Source organism: Monodon monoceros, unplaced genomic scaffold (genome assembly GCF_005190385.1).
Source record: "Monodon monoceros isolate NGI ecotype Baffin Bay Population unplaced genomic scaffold, NGI_Narwhal_1 Super_Scaffold_3, whole genome shotgun sequence".
In the NCBI taxonomy this organism is placed as follows: Eukaryota; Metazoa; Chordata; class Mammalia; order Artiodactyla; family Monodontidae; genus Monodon; species Monodon monoceros.
The window spans coordinates 67,007,509-67,030,748 of record NW_021703780.1 but is presented as its reverse complement, the minus strand read 5'-3'; the positions used below and the strand labels follow the sequence as shown (position 1 = coordinate 67,030,748).

Below are 23,240 nucleotides of genomic sequence, written 5' to 3'. Positions count from 1 at the left end.
TTGCTGTAGGAAAATTTGGGCTGTCCACAGTCTTAAGGTTTTCAGTTTCCCAAGCACATAGGTCTTCCTGACTTCTTTGGGTTAGCATTTTGAATGACAGTATTTATAAGGAATAATTTACATTTCCCTTTAAAAAAAATTATATTCTGTGCTCACTAAGCTTCAGGCTTTTATGACATTCATAGGAAGCATCTGTTGCTTATAATCCTGTAGGTCTGTGAGACTCTCTTAAGTTTGAGACTTGCAGGTCTGGTTGTCTTTGAGTATGTTGGGCCAGATTCATTCTCTTTCTGATTTTATCGTCCTCCCTCTTATGACCTACAAGCAATCTGGGACCTGTGGACCCTTAGAATAAACCAGCTGAAGCTCGCTTTCAGGAAAGAGCCCTACTGGGAGTAGAATCCAAATTAAGTAGGACAGAGACAATAGGACAAAACAAAGAGAAGGGTCATATAAATGTGCAGAAAGGAAAGACAGACCTTAAGAAAATTCCAGACCTTATATGCTTTACTTTCAACTTCTTATTTTTTTATAATTTCAGATTTACAGAAATACTTCAGATTTGCAAAAATATTATAGAAAATTCTTGGGGACTTACTGCCAACTTTCCCCAAATGTTGGCATTTTACCACATTTACTTTGTCCTCTCTCTCTCTCTCTCTCTCTCCCTCTCTCTCTCTCTCTCTCTCTCTCTCTCTCTCACACACACACACACACACACACACACACACACACACAGAGGCTTTTTTAATGAACCATGAGAGTCAGTTGTACATGTGATTTCCTTTTACCCTTTACTTCTAAAAACAAAGACATTCATGAACACAATAAAATAAAATCAGGAAATTAACTTTGATATAATACTGTTATTTAATCTATAGACCGTGTTCAGTTTTTATCAATAATGTTTTTGTAGTAAAATGTTTCTACAGTAAAAGAAAATCCTGGATCATGTGTTAACATTCATTTGTCGTGTCTCCTAAGATTCCTTTAATCTGGGACAGTTCCTCATGCTTTCTTTGACTTTCATGACTTTGACATCTTTGAAAGGTACAGGCTGATTTTCCCAGGAACGTTCATTATGTCCTGGGTTGAGTACTGTTCATTATTCCTCATGTCTTTTCCTCGTCCAGGATTCAGTGCATTTAGCTGTCATATCTTTTTAGTTTCCTTAACCTTTCTTTGTCCTTCTTGGCATTGACGTTTTTGAAGAGTACAGGCCAGCTATTTTTTAGAATGTCTCACAATTTGGGTTTGTCTGATGTTTACTTAGATGCAGATTGTGCACTTTTTTTTTTTTTTTTTTTTTGCGGTACGCGGGCCTCTCGCTGTTGTGGCCTCTCCTGTTGCGGAGCACGGCTCCGGAGGCACAGGCTCAGCAGCCATGGCTCACGGGCCCAGCTGCTCCGCGGCATGTGGGATCTTCCCAGACCGGGGCACGAACCCGTGTCCCCTGCATCGGCAGGCAGACTCTCAACCACTGCGCCACAAGGGAAGCCCAATTGTGCACTTTTGGTAGGAGAAATGCAGAAGTGATGCTGTGTCCTTCTGGTGCATCATCTCAGGAGACACATGCTATTGGTTTGTCCTGTAACTAACTTGTGATATTAACTTTCATCACTTGATTAAATTGGTATATGCCAAGTTTTTCCACTGTAAAATTGCTTTTACTGTTTTTACTTAGTAAGTATCTTGTGGGAAGATACTTTGAGATTATGTAACTATCTCATTACTCTTCAAACTTCACCCACCTTTTTTGGCATCCATTGATAATTTTTATCTGAAACAGTTATTACTCTAATGATTACCAAATGGCATTTTCTAATTCCTTCTTCGTTTCATAATTGGCTTTCTACTATAGAAAGAGCTTTCTCTTTTCTACCATTTACACACAGGTATTTATGTATGCATGTATGCATGTGTGTATTTATGTATCTATGTCAGTATAGACTTATGAGTATTATTTTATTCAGTGGATTATAATCCTTACTATCATTATTTATTTTGATGCTCAGACTGTCCTAGATTTGGCCAGTGGACACCCCTTCAAGCTGGCAAATGTGTCCTTTGCTATGTTCCCATTATTCTTTGAGTAGTTTCTTGTTCAGGAAACTTTTCCCTGCCTCAGCTCTGAAATCAGCCGTTTCTCCAGGGAGCCCTAGGTTTTTTTGTTTTGTTTCATTTTGTTTTTTGAAGGATGGTATTTAGAAATGTAGAGTCCTGGGTTATCGGTGGGCTTCTAGCTTGCCCTTAACGTTCTGTGAAAAAACAATGTAAGAGGAAGCTCTAGAGACATGAAGCTACCTGGCCCACTATCACATCTTAAGAGTATAGGAAAATTCACCTCATTTAAACATGAACAAGAGAAAATGATTTCAGTTGAGTCTCATACAAGGTCAAGTTAGGATGAAGAAAAAAGGGTAGAATAAAATCCTTCCAGAGCAGGCTTCCCTGGTGGTGCAGTGGTTGAGAGTCTGCCTGCCGATGCAGGGGACACGGGTTCATGTCCCGGTCCAGGAAGATCCCACACGCCGCAGAGCGGCTAGGCCCGTGAGCCATGGCCGCTGAGCCTGCGCGTCTGGAGCCTGTGCTCCGCAACGGGAGAGGCCACAGCAGTGAGAGGTCTGCGTACTGCAAAAATAAATAAATAAATTAATTAATTAATTAATGTTTTTAAAAGAAAAGAAAAACAAATGAAGAAACATTAGCTTGAGAATTGTTAGTGAAACACTAAATGTATATATGACTGTAGAACTTCGAGCTAAATGATTGTTGTAAGAGAGACAGTATAGTATATTAAGGCTACATGCTCTGACAACATAAATACAGTATAACTATAAAAAATATACGACCACAGTGGGGCGAGCAAGTGAATACAGTGGTATAAGCTTACTCATCCCTCCTCCCCTTTTAAAACAGGTTTATTGCCTAGTAATTTAACTAATTGCCTTTTAAGTGTTAACTGGGAGTAAAAGGCTATTTTACCTGAAATGAGATGCTGAAAGAGAGAAGAAAGACATTATAGCTAACTTTAGTATTGTTTATTAAAAAAAAAAAAAAAATGAAATAGAAAATAGTCCGAAAATAGAGAGGACTAAAATGGTTATATAAAGATATTAGTAGGGGCTTCCGGGGTGGCGCAGTGGTTGAGAGTCCGCCTGCCGATGCAGGGGACACGGGTTTGTGCCCCAGTCCGGGAAGATCCCACATGCCGCGGAGCGGCTGGGCCCGTGAGCCATGGCCGGTAAGCCTGCACGTCCAGAGCCTGTGCTCCACAACGGGAGAGGCCACAAAACACAAATGTTTGTAAATGCCAAAAGATAGATTTTAAAAAGAAGAAGTATATATTTAAATAAAATAGATCACATAGTGAAAGACTGTACACATACACAAGCAATTTATGTAATACTTAACAATATGACAGAATTGAGGTCGTATCTTTTGGTAATATAAATAAATGTTAGTGGGCTTACTCTTCTATTAAAAGTAAACCAGGTTGGCTCACAAAATAAAACCCACTTCTGTGCTATTACAGGAGACATACCTAAATGGAGATATTCTGAAAGAATAAACATAAAAGGATGGACAAAGATACATAGACAAATGCAAATAGAAAAGAAAGCAGGAGTCTCAGTCTTGATATCTGACAAAGGTGGAATTCAGATCAGAAAGCACTGTAAGAAACAAAGAAGGGTACTTTATTATTATTTTTTAATTGAAGTGTAGTTGATTTACAATGTTGCATTGGTTTCAGGTGTACAGCAGAGTGATAATCTCTTGGTTCATCCATGTTGCTGCAAATGGCATTATTTCATTCTTTTTATGGCTAAGTAATACTCCTTTGTGTGTGTGTGTGTGTGTGTGTGTGTGTGTGTGTGTGTGTGTGTGTGTGTATCAATATATATCACCTTTCCAAAGAAGAGTACTTCATAATAAAAGGTGCAATCAGTCATTAAAAAAAGAAACAGGGTGGGTCCATGTACATATATCCAAGGAATGGTCTCCAGATATCTTGTTATATGAATAAAGAAAAATATGTATTGAATGAGGGAGGAGGAAGATGTATGAATGCGTGTGTATGTGTGTGTTAACTTCGTTTTTTAAAACTAAAGGAATCTTTTTTTTTAATCGAGCTATAGTTGATTAACAATAAGGAATACACCATTTTAAAAAGTTGCCTGTGGGTAAAGAAGGGAATAGGATGAAGGGGACAAGGTTAAAAGGTGGATTTTCTGAATGTACCTTATTTTGTAGATTTGAATTGTGAACCATGTAAATATTTTATATAACTTATAAAGCAAAATTAAATTACAAAAGTAATTTGTGGGGCTTGCCTGGTGGCACAGTGGTTGAGAGTCCGCCTGCCGATGCAGGGGACACAGGTTTGTGCCCCGGTCCGGGAAGATCCCACACGCCACGGAGCTGCTGAGCCCGTGAGCCATGGCCGCTGAGCCTGCGCGTCCAGAGCCTGTGCTCTGCAACGGGAGAGGCCGCAACAGTGAGAGGCCCGCGTACCGCAAAAAAAAAAAAAAAAAGAAAAAGGCAATTAAAAAAAAAAAATGCAGAAGCAAATAAAGAAACCTGTGTATGGAGCTTGTGAAGTAACTACCCAGAGAACAACTATTTCAGTGACTTTCAAATACAGTAATTTAAATATATGTCCCTAGTAAGGCTATGCCAAAAGGAACCAAAAAAATTGCCGAAGTAGCAACAACAACTCAAGCTGTTTTTAGTAATCATATTGTTGATGGTAGAGTTGATGTTATTTTGAAATCATTATTTGTGTATTGTGGGATAAAGCTGGACTGGGGCAGGAAATGTACAAGAGGAGCACGGAACATCTTTTTTACCAAAAGTGAAAAAGAGATCAATAACTATTTACTACGGTTATGTCAAAGGACTCAGGAGCCAACCTGAAGAGACCCCCTCTTCTTAAAGATGAGACACTTTGAGCATCAATAGGACAGTAGCTGCAGTGGCCTGAAACATATATGTGATTTAATCTGTAACTTCATGGTGAATCTTTTAAACAAAACCCTCATTGGTCGCTTTGGGATGATGCTGGAGAACCAACTGATAATTTTGAAGGCTGGTAAATACAGAGAAAGAATAAAGAGAATCAAGCATATATCCTGCCTTCTTTGTGTGATCAAATAGTAGAAGAAGAGAAATTTTTCTTTATAGAAGTGTTTTGGTTAGTGAATGAAGAAGGGGTGATAGAATATCACCATTTTTAGCCCCTAATGAATCAGTATATCTATGTAGTGACCATTAAAAGCTGCTAACATCACAGAAGGAGAGACAACCAGAATGAATGTGCCTCTTGATGGAAAGATACAACTCCACTTATGAAGTAATCTTACCCCCAACCCCAGAGAGTCAAATCTGAATTTGATCAGGCCTCTAGATCTAAATACTGATTTATAGAAAATGAAAAGGACAGTAGAGCAACTGGTTACCACAAGGAGGCAACCAGTAAAACCAGACTCTGAAAAACTCTATATAGGACAAAATGTTGAGTCTTAACAAATATGCTGCAAGAAGAAGAGGGAGTGTGGGGTATATGTACACATTAAAAGAGATTTAGTTGATATATTAACCATTTGCAATGTACGGCTCTCATTTGTATCATGATTTGACCAAACAAATTGAAAAAATCATTTTTGAGACATTTTGGAAAGTTGAACATGGACTAGGTATTTGATATGAAGGAATTATTGTAATTTTTAAAGGTGTGATGTTATTGTGGTTATACAAAAAGTTATTTTCTTTTAGAAATGCATACTGAGATTATATTAGATGAAATTACATGATATCAGGAATTGGTTTCTGAATAATCCATGGTTGGGTCTCAGGGGGCGGGGGGAGTATGTGAGGATGTAGATCAGGGTTGACAAAGTAGCTGTAAAGGACCAGATAGTAAAATATTTTAGACTTTTCAGGCCCTGTGGTTTCTGTCACAGCTGCTCAACTCTACCTTTGTAACGTGAAAGCAGTACTTAAAAAATGATGTTGGCTGTGTTCCAATAAAACTTTATTTACAGTAAAGACAGCAGGCCAGATTTAGCCCACAGTTTGTCGTTTGCTAACAGCTCCTGGTCTAGATATAAAGGTTGACCATGAAGTGACAGTTTTTGAAGCTGGGGATTCATTATACTGTTTTCTCTATTTTTCTATATATTTGAAATTTTCCATAATAAAAAATAAAGTAGTTCATTTTTGGGTAAAATTATACTAACAGGGAGTTGGGCCTATTCTCTTTTTTCTGGATACAACTCTTATTAAACTAACCAGGAAGTAGCTCTGTTTAGAGGAGGATTATTTTTAAGCTGTCAAAGAAGCAGTATTTTGGGCTGTTAAATATTAAAATGACACATGAACCTCTAAACCATTTTCACTCGTTTAGTTTCTCTGTATTCTGCTTAGTTTAATTTCTGTGTGTTTTGTGGCTGACAGTATGATTCCTTCATCTAGGCATCAGAGATAAAGTGTCTGATCTGGATGAGTTTCTGCGGCAGACCCTGATGGGAGCATGTAGTCCTCCTGTTCCGCTGCTAGAGGGCGTGAGTATTATTGCTTCCAGAATCAGTGTGGAAAACCCTTCCAATCTTCCTGTCCAAGGAATCTTAAAATTGCATGCTCATTTACCACTCCAAGACAGATCAGCACTATTAGTACAGACATAGGCATAGGTATTGGGGGGTGTAAACTTACCTTCAGAGGTTGCAAACTGGTGGCTTGCTCAGTGCATAAAAGGTTTTTGAATTAGTTGCAAACACATGAAAATCTAGTTTTCCAGATTCTTTCACTCAGTTGGAAAATGTGGCCATTTTGAGCTCTCACTTGGAACTGAGCAAGGGCTGACTCTACTTCAGCATGGACATTTGTAACTCCCACACCAGGTGACTTGAGACCCCTTTTCTTTTGCTCAGAAGACACTGGACCACCACCTACCTGCTTTCAGCAGTTCTTTTAAATTAGTATAGCTTTTGAGCTTGTTGGTGAAAATAGATTTCTTGTTTTTGTGAAATAAATTTATTGATTATGACGTTTCTAAGTTATATTTTGTCACTATCTGTCGTACCAGCAACATTCTTTGTATCATACGTGAAATGCAGTTTATGAAGGTTCCAATTTCTTTACATCCTTGGCAACACCCGTTATTCTCTTTTTGGTTGTAGCTATCCTAGTGGGTGTGAAGTAATATCTCACTTCGATTTGCATTTCCTTAATGACTAATGATACTGAGCATATTTCTATGTGCTTTTTTGGAGAAATATCTGCCCATTTTTAAATTGGGTTATTTATCTTTTTATTATTGGGTTGTAAGAGTTCCTTATAAATTCTGATTACAAGTCTAGATCAAGATATATGATTTTTAAATATTTTCTCCAATTCTGTAGATTGTCTTTCCACTTTCTTGATGGTATTGTTTGTAGAACAAAAGTTTTTTATTTAGATGTCATCCAATTTATCTATCTTTTTCTTTTGTTGCTTGTACTTTTGGAGTCTTATCTAAGAAGGCTTTGCTTAACCCTAGGTCATATAGATTTACTCCTATATTTTCTTCTAAATGTTTTATAGTGTTAACTGTTATATTTAATTCTGTGATCCATTCACAATTCCTCTTTAAACTTGATTGGCAAACACTCTGTTTCTAGGTGATCTTAATATTTTATATAGGCATACCTCATTTCATTGTGCTTCACTTTATTGTGCTTTTCAGACACCGCATTTTTTACAAATTGAAGCATTGTGGCAACCCTGCTTTGAGCAAGTCTGTCGGCGCTATTTTTCCAACAGTATTTGCTCACTTTGTGTTTCTGTTACATTTTGGTAATTCTCACAATATTTCAAACTTTTCATTATTATTATATTTGTATGGTGATCTCTGATCGGTGATCTTTGATGTTACTATTGTAATTGGATTTTGTTTTGTATTTTTAAATTAAGATATGTGCTTTTTTTTTTTTTTTTTTAGACAATGCTGTTGCACACTTAATAGACTACAATATAGTGTAAACTTTATTTTTTTTTTTTTTGCGGTACGCGGGCCTCTCACTGCTGTGGCCTCCCACTGCTGTGGCCTCCCTGTTGCAGAGCACAGGCTCCGGACACGCAGGCCCAGCAGCCATGGCTCACGGGCCCAGCCGCTCCACGGCATGTGGGATCTTCCCGGACCGGGGCACGAACCCGTGTCCCCTGCATCGGCAGGCAGACTCCTAACCACTGCGCCACCAGGGAAGCCCTAAACTTTATATGCACTGGGAAACCAAAAAATTAGTATGGTTCACTTTATTGCAATATTTACGTTATTGTAGTGCTCTGGAACTGAACCTGCAATATCTCAGATGTATGCCTGTACTCTGACTCATTTAATTACGTTTAGTCTGGGCCCGGCTAAACACTCAGTAACATTTGAATGAATGAATGAAATCATGAACAAATGAATTAATAAGTATCCTGCAGTACATTGACCTTGATTCTACTATTCTTATCTTTAGCTGTGAATGTGTTCCTTCATTTGTTCATGTGTTCTTTTGCATATATATGAATATGTAAGTGTCATAGAGCAGTTCTTTTTTTTTTTTTTTATAAATTTATTTATTAGTTTATTTTTGGCTGCGTTGGGTCTTTGTTGCTGCCCAGGGGCAACTATTGGTTGCGGTGTGCAGGCTTCTCATTGCAGTGGCTTCTCTTGTTGCGGAGCACAGGCTATAGGCATGTGGGCTTCAGTAGTTGTGGCACACGAGTTCAGTAGTTGTGGCACGCGGGCTCTAGAGCATAGGCTCAGTAGTTGTGGTGCACGGGCTTAGTTACTCCGTAGCATGTGGGATCTTCCCAGACCAGGGCTTGAACCCGTGTCCCCTGCATTGGCAGGCAGATTCTTAACCACTGTGCCACCAGGGAAGTCCGAGCAGTTCTTATTAGGAAAAAAATGTAAGTTTGAACATTAAGAAATGGTTAAGTGATGATATTGGAATCAGCCTTTGTTTTTATTCTTTTTTCTAGCTTTTAATATGTATCTAGAGAGTGAGAATTAAACTCTTCCTTTCCCTCAGTGTAATCAGAACACTCATTGCATTCATAAGAACATCGTTGTGAAATGAGTAAAAAAATCATAACTGAAATGCCATCAGCAGATAAGTGGATAAATTACTGCCCATGTATAATACAGAATGTCAATAAAACAGATTAAAAGAATGAGGGAGATTTATATGTGCTATAATAGAAAGATAGCTATGAAATATTAAGTGACAAACACACATTGAAAAACAATATACATTTTTCAAAAAATACAAAAGAGAAAAAGATAGACACGGGTGGATGTTGACTTGTGTGTAGAAAACCATTCTCAGAGAGTATATGCCAAAGTGTTTATCATGGTTCTTTCCTAGAGGTAGGATTGTGGGGGATTTTGACTTTTGTCATATTTGATTTTTTTTTTAAATGATGATCATACTTGCTTTTACAGAGACTAAGTAATGATATTTTAAAAATTCTTTCTAGATGAAACTGTAATATAGTCCTAGAGACAGAAATCTTTCTTTAAGATAAATATTTTCATATCACCAGAAATAATACTATAGAGACTTGTATGATATTAGGCAGTTCAGTGTCACTAGCTTTGAATGGGTAAAAATATAAAGGTTAATTTGAGTTCATTTAAAACTTGATTTTAAAAATATTATGTTACCTCTCTTATATAATCATTTTGCTTTTTTTACCTACAGCTCCGTAATGGGAGGAATCCTTTAGATCTCATTGCTCCAGGTTCCAGGCTGGAATGTCAAGCTTTCCAGGACTCTTTAAGTACTTGGATTGTTACTGTAGTAGATAACATTGGAGGAAGGCTGAAGCTGCGTTATGAAGGACTTGAGAGCTCTGATAATTTTGAACATTGGTTGTATTACTTGGATCCATTTCTTCATCATGTTGGTTGGGCTGCTCAACAGGGATATGAGCTTCAGCCCCCATCAGGTGAGGAGCAATATAACATTTTTCTTTTAATATTACATTATTGTTTATTATATTTTTATTAATATCTATGAGACTGAAAAATACATTATTCTGCATATTATGGACGCCTTTGTTAGTTTACATAGTAGAGATATTGAAAAAATGTATATGGAGTAGTTAAATGCCTTTTTTTTTTTTTGGCTTTATTGCCTTAGTAATTTGCCACACATATTGATATACCTTCTGCTCCAACTTTTACTAACTTCTGCCCCAACTCATACTGATCCGTTACCAAAACTGAAGAAAAATTCTCTAGGTAGCATGTACATAGTTACAGGAGTAGGACAGGTCTTGAGTTCAAAGCAAATTGTTGATTAAAAGATATCCCAATAATATTAAAACAGGAGTTAATGTTTGAATCAATTTACATTCATTATTATGTGCCCCAATTTGGATGCTATATTATATTATTTTGTGGACAACAGCAATCCTTATGATCTTACTGTAGGTATTTTCACCAAACCACTACCCAGGTTCTGAACAGAGGAGACAAGGTACTGAAGTTAAAGTTATAAGTTCTCTGAGTAAAGATGGTATAAGTGGGCTTGAACCCCTTCCTTTTCCCAGTGGAAAGTGACTTTTTTATGTGAATGCTTTCAGAGCAGTTATAAAATGTGTCAGTTCTCACATCACTTAAAGCATCCTGTCTTGTTTTAACTAAAGCCATCAGACATCTGAAAACTGAAGTTGAGTGGCAAGAGATCTTGGCCAAAGTGAAAGAGGAGGAGAAAGAGCCATTACCATCTTACTTATTTAAGGTAAAAACAAAAATGTTGTAGATAGGTACTTATCTTCTCACAGTAGAGTAAAGCAATATGGGGGAGCTGCAAAGCATAAAATAACCCCTGGCATCAGTGAGAGTGCTGTGATGCCTGAAGGAGGGAAGAGGTGTGAAGGCTAGCGAGAGTGACGATCATCCTTTTTTCCTAAAAGTAGTCCAGGTTTTTTCCCGAAGTGCTCTTAAAGCATTTTGAGTCTTTTCTTTTCTACTCTTAACTACATAGCCTTGACTTGTTATAAAATAAACTTGTTTTTTCTCTGTATGACCCTCGTGTTCCGAATGTAGAGAGTAGGAGTGCTTCCTTTGGGTTTTTTTTTTTCCTAAATAATTTTTTCCAGGCTAGGAAGACAATTATAGGATTAGATTATTTACCAGAAGCTGGACAGTTGCATTATTTTAATTAAGAGTAGTATTCAGCTATATATGAGTATAAAATTAATGTGCAGATACTATATTTTATTCCCTCTTGGCATTTGCATTTCAGGATAAACAAGTGATCGGCACTCATTCATTCTCTGTAAATATGAAATTGGAAGCTGTGGATCCCTGGTCTCCTTTTGGGATCTCTCCTGCTACAATTGTTAAGGTAAAATGGAGGCAACTCTCTTGGTAAGAATTCTTGTCAGGGTGACTGGTTTAGGAAATTGGTAGTGTTTTAATCTTCAAACTCCACTAATCCAACCCATTGTTTCTCCTAAGCTGTGAGGCTAGAATTAGTTCTGTGCACATTTTACATTTGTAATGTCTGGTTCTTTGTGGCCCATTCCTTTGTCAGAGCTTGGCTGCCCCAGCTAACCAAAGCCTGGGCACCAGAGTAGTGGGCTGCACATTCTTTGGGGCAGGCCTGGCTGTACATAACTATAGAGGAGATTTAAGCGGCAGGTGGCCCACGGTATCTGAAAAGTTTGGAGGCAGGCAGTGTCATCAGTGTCCAGCTAGGTGCAGGGCTCGTTGGGTGAGCAGATGTGTGGGGAACAGTTGATTAGTGTCACAAGATCTGCCAGTAGGATTGCTCCAGCCATGGATTCCAGATCCAGACTTTAATCTTTTGGAAGACTGACAAAAGCGAGGTTCTTGTTAGAAGTAACCACAAGAACTGGGCAGGTTGTCAAGGCCCAGTTACTCAGTAACTAGAACTGAGGCATAAGGTAGAGGATTTCGTTTTAAGAGTAGAGCAGAAGCCCATTTACTGAAAGTAGAACCAAAAATCAAGTGTGACAAGAGGAATAGTTATGTGGACACTAAATCGTCTGACCTGTTGAGATTTAAATTTTCCTTACCTTAGAAGAAGATTATTCTTAGAACAAGAAGGGGGCTTCCCTGCTGGCACCGTGGTTAAGAATCTGCCTGCCAAGGCAGGGGACACGGGTTTAAACCCTGGTCCAGGAAGATCCCACATGCCGCGGAGCAACTAAGCCCGTGTGCCACAACTACTGAGCCTGCGCTCTAGAGCCCATGAGCCACAACTACTGAAGCCCATGCGCCTAGAGCCCATGCTCTGCAACAAGAGAAGCCACCCCAGTGAGAGGCCCATGCACCGCAACAAAGAGTAGCCCCCGCTTGCCGCAACTAGAGAAAGCCTGCGTGGAGCAACAAAGACCCAACACAGCCAAAAATAAAGAAAACAAAATAAATAGATTTATTTAAAAAAAAAAAAAAGAGTAACTTCACTAAAGGAGGGGGAAAAAAAGAACAAGAAGGGATTCTGAACCTGCAGTGGAATCAGAAGGTCCTTCCTGAAGTTGAAGGGTAGGTGGTAAGGAGCCAGGGGAGTTTCATAAAACCTTCTCTTTGGCATTTGACACTAGGCTAGGATCTGATCTAATAAACTGGTGTAGTTGACTCCTCACTGAGCCTGAACTAAGCTTTGTTTGGAGCTCAACAACTTGGATTTAAATCTAGGTTCTGTTTCTTCCTGTCAGTGTAACATGGAGCAGGTTATTTAACTGCTTTTTAAACTCAGTTTCCTTTTCTGCAAAATGGGGTTGATAATGGTACCTCGTTAGAGTGTTAGGAAGATTAAAGCTGAATTAATACAAAAAAAGCATTTAAACAGTGCCTGACACAGAGATAACATTTACTGAGTGCTTAGTAGTAGTATTAAAAAACACTTAATGTTACTTTTAATGTGGCTATTAACTTTTGTAACACGTTCAGCTATGCCAAGGAAATGATGTGTGTGTGTGTGCGCACGCATGCGTAAACATACACGTATTGGGATTGACATATATACACTACCATGTGTAAAACAGCTAGTGGGAACCTTCTGTATAGCTTAGGGAGCTCAGCTCGGTGCTCTGTGGTGACCTAGATGGGTGGGAGGGAGGTCCCAGAGGGAGCGGGTATATGTACACATATAGCTGATTGACTTCGTTGTACAGCAGGAACTAGCACAACATTGTAAAGCAACTATACCCCAATTAAAAAATCAAAATTTGTCTATTTTATGTGTTAAATCATACATACAGGTTTTTGATGAGAAGTATTTTCTGGTGGAAATGGATGATTTGCGACCAGAGAGTCGTGCACAGCGATCCTTCGTGTGTCATGCTGACAGTCCTGGTATTTTCCCTGTGCAGTGGGGTCTGAAGAATGGTTTACACATCAGTCCCCCTCCTGGTGTGTATTCATTCTTTTCTGATTTGTTTGCTTCAAAATGAGATTTATCAGATGGCTTTACCTGGATCTTTTGTCCCCCTCTCTCCTCACACCCAATCCTGTCCTTAATGTTTTGGGGGCCCAGAGTAAACAAAGACCTATATTCCAGTATCTACATATTTAAAAGTTATAAATTAAGCTTAAAAAGTAGTAAATAGGGACTTCCCTGGTGGCACAGTGGTTAGGACTCTGCGCTCCCAATGCAGGGGCCCCGGGTTCAATCCCTGGTCAGAAAACTAGATTGCACATGCATGCCACAACTAAGGAGCTGGCGAGCCACAACTAAGGAGCCCGCCTGCCACAACTAGAACAGGTGCAACCAAATAAATAAATATTTTTTAAAAAAACAAAAAACTAGGGCTTCCCTGGTCGCGCAGTGGTTGAGAGTCCGCCTGCCGATGCGGGGGACACGGGTTTGTGCCCCGGTCTGGGAAGATCCCACATACCATGGAGCGGCTAGGCCCGTGAGCCATGGCCGCTGAGCCTGCGCGTCCGGAGCCTATGCTCCGCAACGGGAGACGCCACAACAGTGAGAGGCCCGCATACTGAAAAAAAAAAAAAAAAAAAAGAAACCTAGTAAATAAAGTATGTCCTACTACCTTGATAAATATCTTCATAACATCCTGGGGTTCCATGCAGCTTCCTTAGTTCATTCCATCTGTGTCTGCTGGGAGGCAACAGGGGTGAGGGTAGGATGCAATGAGTGTTGGGAGCTGATTTATGAGAAGAGGCCTTAGAGCCAGAGTTAGGAGGTAGATTACTGATTTTTAGGTTTCTGGGCCTCCTCTTAGAGGGAGACTCTTTGGACCTCAGAGGGAGATTTATGGTCAAAAGTAGAACTCAGGCTGTAAGTAGGAAGGTAGCAACTCATTTTCCTCATGTTTGCAACTTTGCAAAATTTAATCTTTGACCCTTTAATCAAGGTTGCTAAATATGACTTATTTGAGCTGAAATTTTAGGTATTTTTTTAACTTAGAGTATCTGGAAGTGTAAGGTGTTTATCTGATTTTTATGTCAGCAAATCAGATTATTTGACTGGCTGTGTATATACTTTATTGGTAAGCTCTTAGTAAAACATAGCTTCACTTTCTAAATGGTGATTGCTGGAACACTGGGCTGGAAGTGCTCTTTTCTGTTAATAAGAGTCACAGACTCCGAACCTTTGTCTTCCGTTCAGCCTTCATTCATCCATCAAACATTTTGTGGAATGTTTGCTTTGAGCCAGGCATTGGACTAGTCACGGGGGAAACAAAAGTGAGAATGGCAGTAAATAGGGGAAAACCGTAACAACCCCCCAGGTTCTCCCTCATCAGTGAACAGACAGTGGGAGCGCCTGCCTGGTGGTGATGGTTGGGGGGACATACGTACAGGAGCAAGTTCTTGCTTTGCAGGAATGCTCTGAACATCCCAATTCCTTATCCTGCCTGCTGCCATTACATGAGAAGAAAAAAAAATTAAAGATATCACCTCTCTCAGCATTGTTGTAGACAACTCAGCTGTCTTTGTAAATATCAGTAGAAGGAAAGTAGTAGATTATGTAATTAAAAATGGTAGTTAATTTACTGTCAGGAATTGAGGGGGAGGCAGAGAGAACATGGTGCCACTCTGAGGTGGGCAGAGGAGGTGACTGCAGGGGCTGTTTGGCTGTAGGCTGGTGTGCTCTTGAGTAGCTTGCTCTGTGCCTGTGGGAAATTGAGCTCTGGGGAGTGGAGGTGAGCTCAGACACGGCGGGGCAGCCAGACTCAGTCCAGCTCCTTGCACAGAGCCGGTGCCATCAGGGTGTCAGGTTAGAGGGGCTTCTGCCAAGAACCTGTAGACTTAAGTGGGGAATTAAGCTCAGCTTTTTTCCTGAAATGAATTCATGATTCAGCTTATAGAGCACTGAGATTCTATAGAACACGAATCTGAAACCTGTGCTGGGAATATTAGTAGTTGCTAAGACATGTTTAAGGGAATAGCTTTATGAAAGAAAAAAGTCTTCACCGATTAGATAGTGCTGTAGGTTGCTCTTTTCCTTTAGACCCTGGGTCTCTCTCCTTTAGAGATGGGATTTATTAGCACAAGTCAAATTCAGTCATAACTGTCTTAAATTCTTTTGGTAAATTGTCAGCAACTAATCATATAAAATATTGTTCAAATAAATGCCTAATTTGAAATGTGAGTTTAAAAATTTATCCAGAGTTGCTCTGTTTTATAAAATTAATACTTTGGATTTAATAGGGTGTTATTTCCCCTCTCTAAAATGATCAAAGTCCTCAAATTAGCAAAATTAGAAGTTGTGGGTGGACACCTGGCAGAGTGGCAAAGCCAGGCAGGTATGTGAGGTGTGAATCATTGCTCTTTTGTCCCTACCTAGGCTACCCAGGCCAGGACTTTGATTGGGCCGACTACCTCAAACAGTGTGGTGCTGAAGCTGCTCCCGAGAGGTGCTTCCCTCCGGTGAGAATCCTGTCCCCTCAGGGCCACTGCTTTGGGGCTGCTGGGGACTGCTGTGCTTCCCTTGCTGTAATGATGTTTACTCTGAAGCCAGTTCTCTCATGCAACCCCAAAACGCCTCTCGTTGATTGTAATAAAATGGTCCAAGGAAAATTTCATTTGTTGCGGAAGTTAATTTGTTAATTTAATTAGCTTAACAGTTTATCAATTTGGTTTTTTTATTAGCTGAAATCATGTGAATTTAAAATTTTAGTTTATGATTAGTTTTGATGGTCCATTAATATGAAAAAATGATGAAATATTAAGGAGAGAAAATTATTAAACTTATTTATGGTTTACAGAGCCAAACAGCAGTAAAAAGCTTAGAACATAAAACAACAGTTTCCTGCTCTGTCCCTTTCCATGGCTTCCCTTCCCAGAAGTATTCACTTCCTATTCTTCTCACTGTTTGTTATTCTCATATTTATACTTCCTCACTTATAATTCGCTGCTATCTTTTGAGTTAATTTTAGATGTGTCTCTCAATTCTGTATTACAGTAAGTGAGTAATCTAGCTATTTTACCTTACCTTTCTCCTCTGTCTTACCTATCTGCTTTTCCTATTAGAGTGATATTACAATTCTCGGTTAAGTCTGAATTTGAGTATTTACATTATCATGGGCATTTAGGTGTTACTCACAGATTAGCAGTGTAGTATTTTACGATTATTTTCTTCTTTTATTTGTCCTCAAGTTAATAATCGCTTTGTTTTTCATAGCCTAGTTTTCTTTCCTTATAATACTAGTTCTTCCCACACCTTCCAGTAGATTCTCAAAACTATTAGCGTATCAGGAAATCTGTCATGTCTAATATATATATTTTAGAGACACCCCTCTTAGCAACGTCTTTTTAGACAGGTTACTGTCTTGGCTTGCCATGTAGTTTTAATTCTGGAAACTGCTCTGCTGTGTCACCCAAGGAATTGCCTCTCCTCCTTCTTAGGACTTGGGATTCCTGTTTTATATATCTCATAGCCTCTTCTTTTTTGGTTTACTCCCTTGTTTTGATGGAGACTGTCTCTCAGTAGCTTCCTGAAATGGGATGCAAGAGATGTAAGTGTTAGTAGACTTTTGGTGTTTGAAAATATGTTCACTCTACTAACTTGACTGATCGTTTGGCTCAATGTGGAATTTTAGAATGCAAGTTATTTCACTTCAGAATTTTGAAAACCTCAGTTGTTTTCTACCTTATAGTGTTGGTATTGAGAAGTTGAAAGCCATTCTTATTCTTGATCTTTCATATATGACCTGCCCTTTTCTCTATCCCTGGAAAGTTATAGAATCTCTTTTGTCACTCCCTTTCAGTGTCAAGCTATGGCTTGGCCTGTCTTCACCCATGTGCTGGGGCATGGAGAGCACATTCTCTCTGGAAACTTGCGCCTCTCTGTGCTGGGAAGTTCCCTTGGATCTCTTCTTTGATTTCCTTTTCTTTTTCTCTCTTCTCCTTCTGGAATTCTCATTTTGGTGGCCCTCTGGACCAGGCCTCCAATTTTGCCGCACCCTCCCCACCCCCACCACTTTTCCTGTTTCTTAGGGGTTTTTTTTTTGCTTTGCTTGCTGGAAGATTTCCTAAACTTTATCTTTCAACCCTTATTTTGAGTTTTTAATTTTTGATATCACATTTTTAATTTTTAAAAACTATTTCTGAATATTTTTAATAACATACTGTTCTTATTTTAAAGATGCAATAGTTTTTCTCATCTTTCAGAGGATGTTAATTACCCCCACCTTTTGTGAGTTTTCTTCTTACATAATCTGTTTTCTCCAAGTTGCTTGTTTTGTCTGTTTTGGTCTCTAGTTTTCATATGTTTAGATATCTGGTAATTCCTTGGTGGAATTTGCTTGCTTATATTTAAGAAATGGGAAACTAAAAGAAAAAGCTGATTGGAAGCTCTGAGCATGTGGGTGGGGCTTGTCAACCTTGAACTTCCCTATTGGGTAAGATCTGTCTGGCCATTTGTTGGGGAAACCTAAATCCATGTCTTTATGTGTTCCTTCTTGTGCTTCATATTGCCACAAGAAGTCTCTTCCATTTGCTCGCATGGAGGGTAGTAGCGGGGACTGGGCCTCAGCATTCCACATGCTAATCTGTGTTCTGGACAGCATGCATGCCCTCAATAGTTCCTGTGTCCTCCCCAGGGATCTGTTGTTTTACCCTCTGGAGGATAAATCTTATCTTCTGTAGGGAGGGAAAGGGACAGTTACCCTGGGGTGTGGAATGGAGGAGTTGCTCTAGGATTAACTGTTACTTGGAAAGTTCTCTCAGATGAGCACGTGAGTTAATACTGAGTATGTATTTGATTAATTTATCTTCTAGTCAATTTCTGAGCATGAATTTAAGGAGAACATGAAGCTTGAGGCAGTGAACCCTCTTCTCCCTGAAGAAGTGTGCGTTGCCACCATTACTGCAGTGAGAGGCTCCTACCTGTGGCTCCAGTTGGAGGGTAAGCATCAACACCCCTGAGAAGCCTTCGTCTGACCACTCTTCTTTGCCTTCCTGTTTACCCCTGTAATGTGGCTTGTTAAACTTAATTGATTAGCTAAATAGGGGTCTTGTTCAGAGACTTCTAATTTGTAATGTAAGACTCTGAGCTAAAACTTCATCCTCCTGTCCTTGACCTTCAAATTTTAGGAAATGAATATGAATAAAAGCCTTCACTTATATGGCCCCCTGTTTTCTTGAACGGGAAAATACAAGTTAAATAGCATACATTTTGATGTGACGAAAATACATGAGCATGAGCATTAGTAACTAGCTTATCCAAGAGATTATATTTTGGTTGCCCCCAACCAGTAGAACCAAAAAGTATGTAAAATTGAAAAGATATATTATGCTAAAAGTAATATTCAGTGATGGGACAGGTTTGTGGACAGAAAGTAGTATGCGAGTACTCAGCACTACAGCTAACTATGCCTGGGTTTCTTTTTTTTCACTGCTGAGTAGTCAGACTCGGTCCTTACTGTTGTTCCCGGTTTGTAGAATCGGCCTTTAATATAGGTGTCAAGGACAGTATTGGATGTACATGTTTATGCAACCCCTGCTGAGCAACTTTGTTTACATCACTTTCTGACTTGAGCCCACCAGTCTAACTTCTGGCTTGTTTCTGAGTACCAGAAGTAATGTTTTTATTGAGTAGAACTATAACGTTTGCCTTTTATTTTCCAGTTATTTCATGGAATTGACGACCATATTTGTCAACCATCTGAATGATATTACTGGTAGTTCTAGGTGCTTATTTGCTGTTCCCTAACTAAGGGTCACCCTGTACGCTGACTACCTGTTTTGGTCTTTATACAGTTACGCTTGGGGGACAGTTTGCTTTTTCTCTTAATGTTTGTCACACATGAAAAAGTATGACTTCTGTGTAAAGGGAACTTGCTTAAGAGACTTTGTGTCTGTATTATTGCAACAGTAGAACACTGTCTACTAGAACATTGTCTAGAAAGTAGTTTATGAAGAAAGCTATTTAATAGTCTTTAAAAAATTTTTTTTTAAATCTAAACAGGTTCTAAGAAACCCATACCTGAATTTATTGTGAATGTGGAATCCATGGATATATTTCCTTTGGGCTGGTGTGAAACCAATGGCCATCCCCTCAGCACTCCTCGCCGAGCACGAGGTAGCTGTCTATTTCTGGGTCAAAGGATTGATTGTTAAATAATTTTCTGTGTGGCTGTTACCAAGTAGGATGAATCTGGACATTTCAGAGAAAAATAAAATGATATTCTGGTTATCCGTTTCTGCATAGGAAATCATTCATTGCAACAAAACATTTATTATCTCACATTTTCTGTAGGTCAGGAATCTGACGCAACTTAGCTGGGACCTCTGGATCCGAGTCTCTGATGAGGCTGCATTCAGGGTCTTAGCAGGGCTCTTGTCATCTCAAGGCCCAACTGGGGGAGGATCTGCTCCCAAGTTTACTCAGATGGTTGTGGGCAGGAATTCATTTCCTTGTGGGCTGTTGGACTGAGGGCCTCAGTTCCTTGTGGACTGTCAGTTGGAGGCTTCCCTCCAACTGAGGCTTCCCTCAGTTTCTTGTCATGTGGGCCACTTTGTGGGGGAGCTCACAGCACAGGAGTTGGCTTCCATCAGAGCCAGCAAGCAAGAGAGTGAGAGATTGAGCAAGACACAAGTCCCCATGTTTTGTGACCTAATCTTAAAGTGACCCCCCCCAACTTTAAAAACAGCTTTATTGAGAGATATTTATATACCATAAAATTTGCTCCTTTAAAGTACAGTTGACCCTTGAACAATGTGGGTTTGAACTGTGTGGGTCTACTTGTATGTGGATTTGTTTCAATAAATATGTACTACAGTACTACATGACCCCTGGATGGTTGAATCCGCGGATGCAGAACTGCACATATGGAGGGTGGAATGTAAAGTTATACATGGATCTTCGATTGCTTGGGGGTTGGCACTCCAACCCCTGCATTGTTCAAGGGTCACCTATATTTAAAACCTAGTTCTGAGGGCTTCCCTGGTGGCGCAGTGGTTGAGAGTCCACCTGCCGATGCACGGGATGCGGGTTCGTGCCCTGGTCCAGGAAGATCCCACATGCCACGGAGCGGCTGGGCCCGTGAGCCATGGCCGCTGAGCCTGCGCGTCCGGAGCCTGTGCTCCGCAACGGGAGAGGCCACAGCAGTGAGAGGCCCGCGTACCGAAAAAAAAGAAAAAAAAAAAAACAAAACCTAGTTCTGTGTTTTTTTAACTAGCAAGTACTATTAAGTATTGCCATGTCTTTATACAGAAACCAAAAATAATATTTTTAAGCCTCCCTGGGACAGCCAACTTCTATGAATATTTTCTGGGGGGAAATAAAATGGTGTAGCTGCTTTGGAAAACAATCTGGCAGTTCCTCGAAGTGTTAAATGTAGAGCTATATACTCATGAGAAATGAAAACATATATCCACATAAAAATTTGTACACAAATGTACATAGTGGAACCAATCCAAATGTCCATCAACTGCGTAGATAAACAAATGTGGTATCTCCACACCATGGAATAGTATTCAGAAATATAAAGGAATGAGGTGTTAGTACACACCACAACTTGGATGAACTCTGAGAACATTATGCTAAGTAAAAGAAGCCAGTCACAAATCATACATGTTGTATGATTCCATTTATGATTTAACAAGCAAATCTAGAGAGAGGAAAAGTAGATTAGTAGTTACCTAGGGCTCGGGGGTGGTTAAGTGGAGAGGTCATTGCTAAGGGGTACCGAGTCTCTTTTTGAGATGATAAAAATATTCTCAAATTGACTGTGGTAATAATTGCCCAACTATGTGAATACACTAAAGACCAGTGAACTGCGTATGGTTGTCCCTCCATATATGTGGGAGATTGGTTCTGGGACCTGCCATGGATACCAACATCTGCAAATGCACAGGTCCCATAGTTGGACCTCTGTCTCTGCGGTTTTGTATCTGAGGAATCAACTAACTGCAGACTGTGTAGTACTACAGTATTTACTGTTGAAAAAAATCCACATATACTCAGACCCATGTTGTTCAAAGGCCAGCTGTAAGCTAAAGTTAGCTTAATGCATATGTAACTTTTCCTTTGTCTTTTTATTTTTCTTGACATTTATATATTTTTTTTCTTTGTACAGTACACAAACAGAGGAAAGTTGCAGTGGTTCAACCAGAAAAACAGTAAGTGATAGTATGTTTGAATAGTTGACATTTGAAAGTTAGATATCTAGAAGAAGAAATAACTATTTCAGAGAGTAGAGTATATCCCCTCATATATTGTTTTCTCAGATGGAAGCATAATCCTTTAATTCAGCTTTTGATAGTTTATATACTTCTCCTTACAATATGAGCATTTCCTAAAGTGGCATTATATATTAAAGGGTACAATGCATTCTCAAGATGTTCCCCAAATTGAATTTTCTTTGGCTTTTAGACCCTGAAGACATTTGAATAAGAGAGGAAATAGAGTCTCTATGCTGGTATTTGTTAAGGAAAACAAAAAATTTTAAATCAGGTTATGATTTGTCACAGTGAAAAGAACTTGAGGAAGAAAACAACAACTCTACAAGAAAAGTCACACTCAGAGGAGTGCTTCTGTCTCCCATTAAGAAGCCCTTTGGGACTTCTCTGGTGGTCCAGTGGTTAAGACTCTGCACTCCCAATGCAAGGGACCCGGTTTCGATCCCTAGTCAGGGAACTAGATCCCACATGCCACAACAAAGATCCCGCATGTGGCAACGAAGATCCCACGTGCTGCAACTAAGACCCGGTGCAGCCAAGTAAATAAACAAATAAATATTAAAAAAAAAAAAGCCCTTTGTAGCATTCCTTCATACACACTGTTGAAAAGTAAAGAATTAGTGGTGCCTTTAAAATACAAGGGATTCTGTGTGCATGTGTATTTTTTAAAATTGGGTTTTCAATTCTGTCTTAGCTCAGGCTGCCAGAACAAAATACCAGAGACTGGTGGCTTAAACAACAGAAATGTATTTCTCACAGTTCTGGGGACTGGAAGTCTAAGATCAGGTACCAGCCTGATTGGTTCCTGGTCAAGGCTCTCTTCCTAGCTTGCAGATAGCCATCTTCACGCTGTGTCCTCACATGGCAGGAGCAAGGAGGAAGGGAGTTCTTTCTTTCTTGTTCTTCTTATGAGGCCACTGATCCTATTGGGTTAGAGCCCCACCCTTATTTACTGCCTAAAAGGCCTATGTCCAAACACACTCACATGGGGTGGGGGTGGAATTAGGGCTTCAACATATGAATTTGGGAGAACACAGTTCAGTCAGTCTGTAGCAAATTCTGTATAATTTATAGCTGCTTTCATGGCTATGTGAGTAATAAAACAATTTCTCTCCAATTGTGGTGGAGAGAAAGGCTGCAGCATTCTAACCCAGCTAGAGGACTGAGAAAGCAATGACAAAAAAACTGGCTTTGGATTTTTCCTTGACTTAGTCATCAAGACTGTTCCAAAGGTTTAGTGAGGAAGTATTCTGAAAAGATAAATTAGCCTTTTTCAGTGATTGCTGCATATGGTGTAATTCTGTTTTTGTAATTTGTCTTTAATTTTGAAACTGATAGAAGGAAACAGACCCTATATAAAAATGCTTCTGTTCTTCATCTATTAAAAAAACAAGTACAGGTCTTCCTTGATTTATAATGGGATTATGTCCCAATAAACCCACCTTAAGTTGAAAATATCATAAGTTGAAAGTGCATTTAACACACCTAACCTACCAAACATTGTAGCTTAGCCTACCTTAAATGTGCTCAGGACACTTATACATTAACCTTCAGTTGGGCAAAATCATCTACCACAAAGAATACT

At 39.4% G+C, this 23,240-nt stretch overlaps 1 protein-coding gene across 3 annotated transcripts in view; it reads left to right on the top strand.

Moving 5' to 3' along the window:
* The window catches only part of SFMBT1 (Scm like with four mbt domains 1), a 132,535-nt gene that overhangs the window by 95,364 nt on the left and 13,931 nt on the right, over window positions 1-23,240 (top strand). For all 3 annotated transcript variants that reach the window (XM_029242392.1, XM_029242394.1, XM_029242391.1), the window contains exons 5-13: window positions 6,475-6,563; window positions 9,735-9,981; window positions 10,684-10,778; window positions 11,286-11,387; window positions 13,270-13,420; window positions 15,816-15,898; window positions 18,251-18,377; window positions 19,440-19,553; window positions 21,553-21,595. In XM_029242392.1, the coding sequence (XP_029098225.1) occupies window positions 6,475-6,563; window positions 9,735-9,981; window positions 10,684-10,778; window positions 11,286-11,387; window positions 13,270-13,420; window positions 15,816-15,898; window positions 18,251-18,377; window positions 19,440-19,553; window positions 21,553-21,595 (1,051 nt within the window). The remainder of the gene's footprint in view (window positions 1-6,474; window positions 6,564-9,734; window positions 9,982-10,683; window positions 10,779-11,285; window positions 11,388-13,269; window positions 13,421-15,815; window positions 15,899-18,250; window positions 18,378-19,439; window positions 19,554-21,552; window positions 21,596-23,240) is intronic.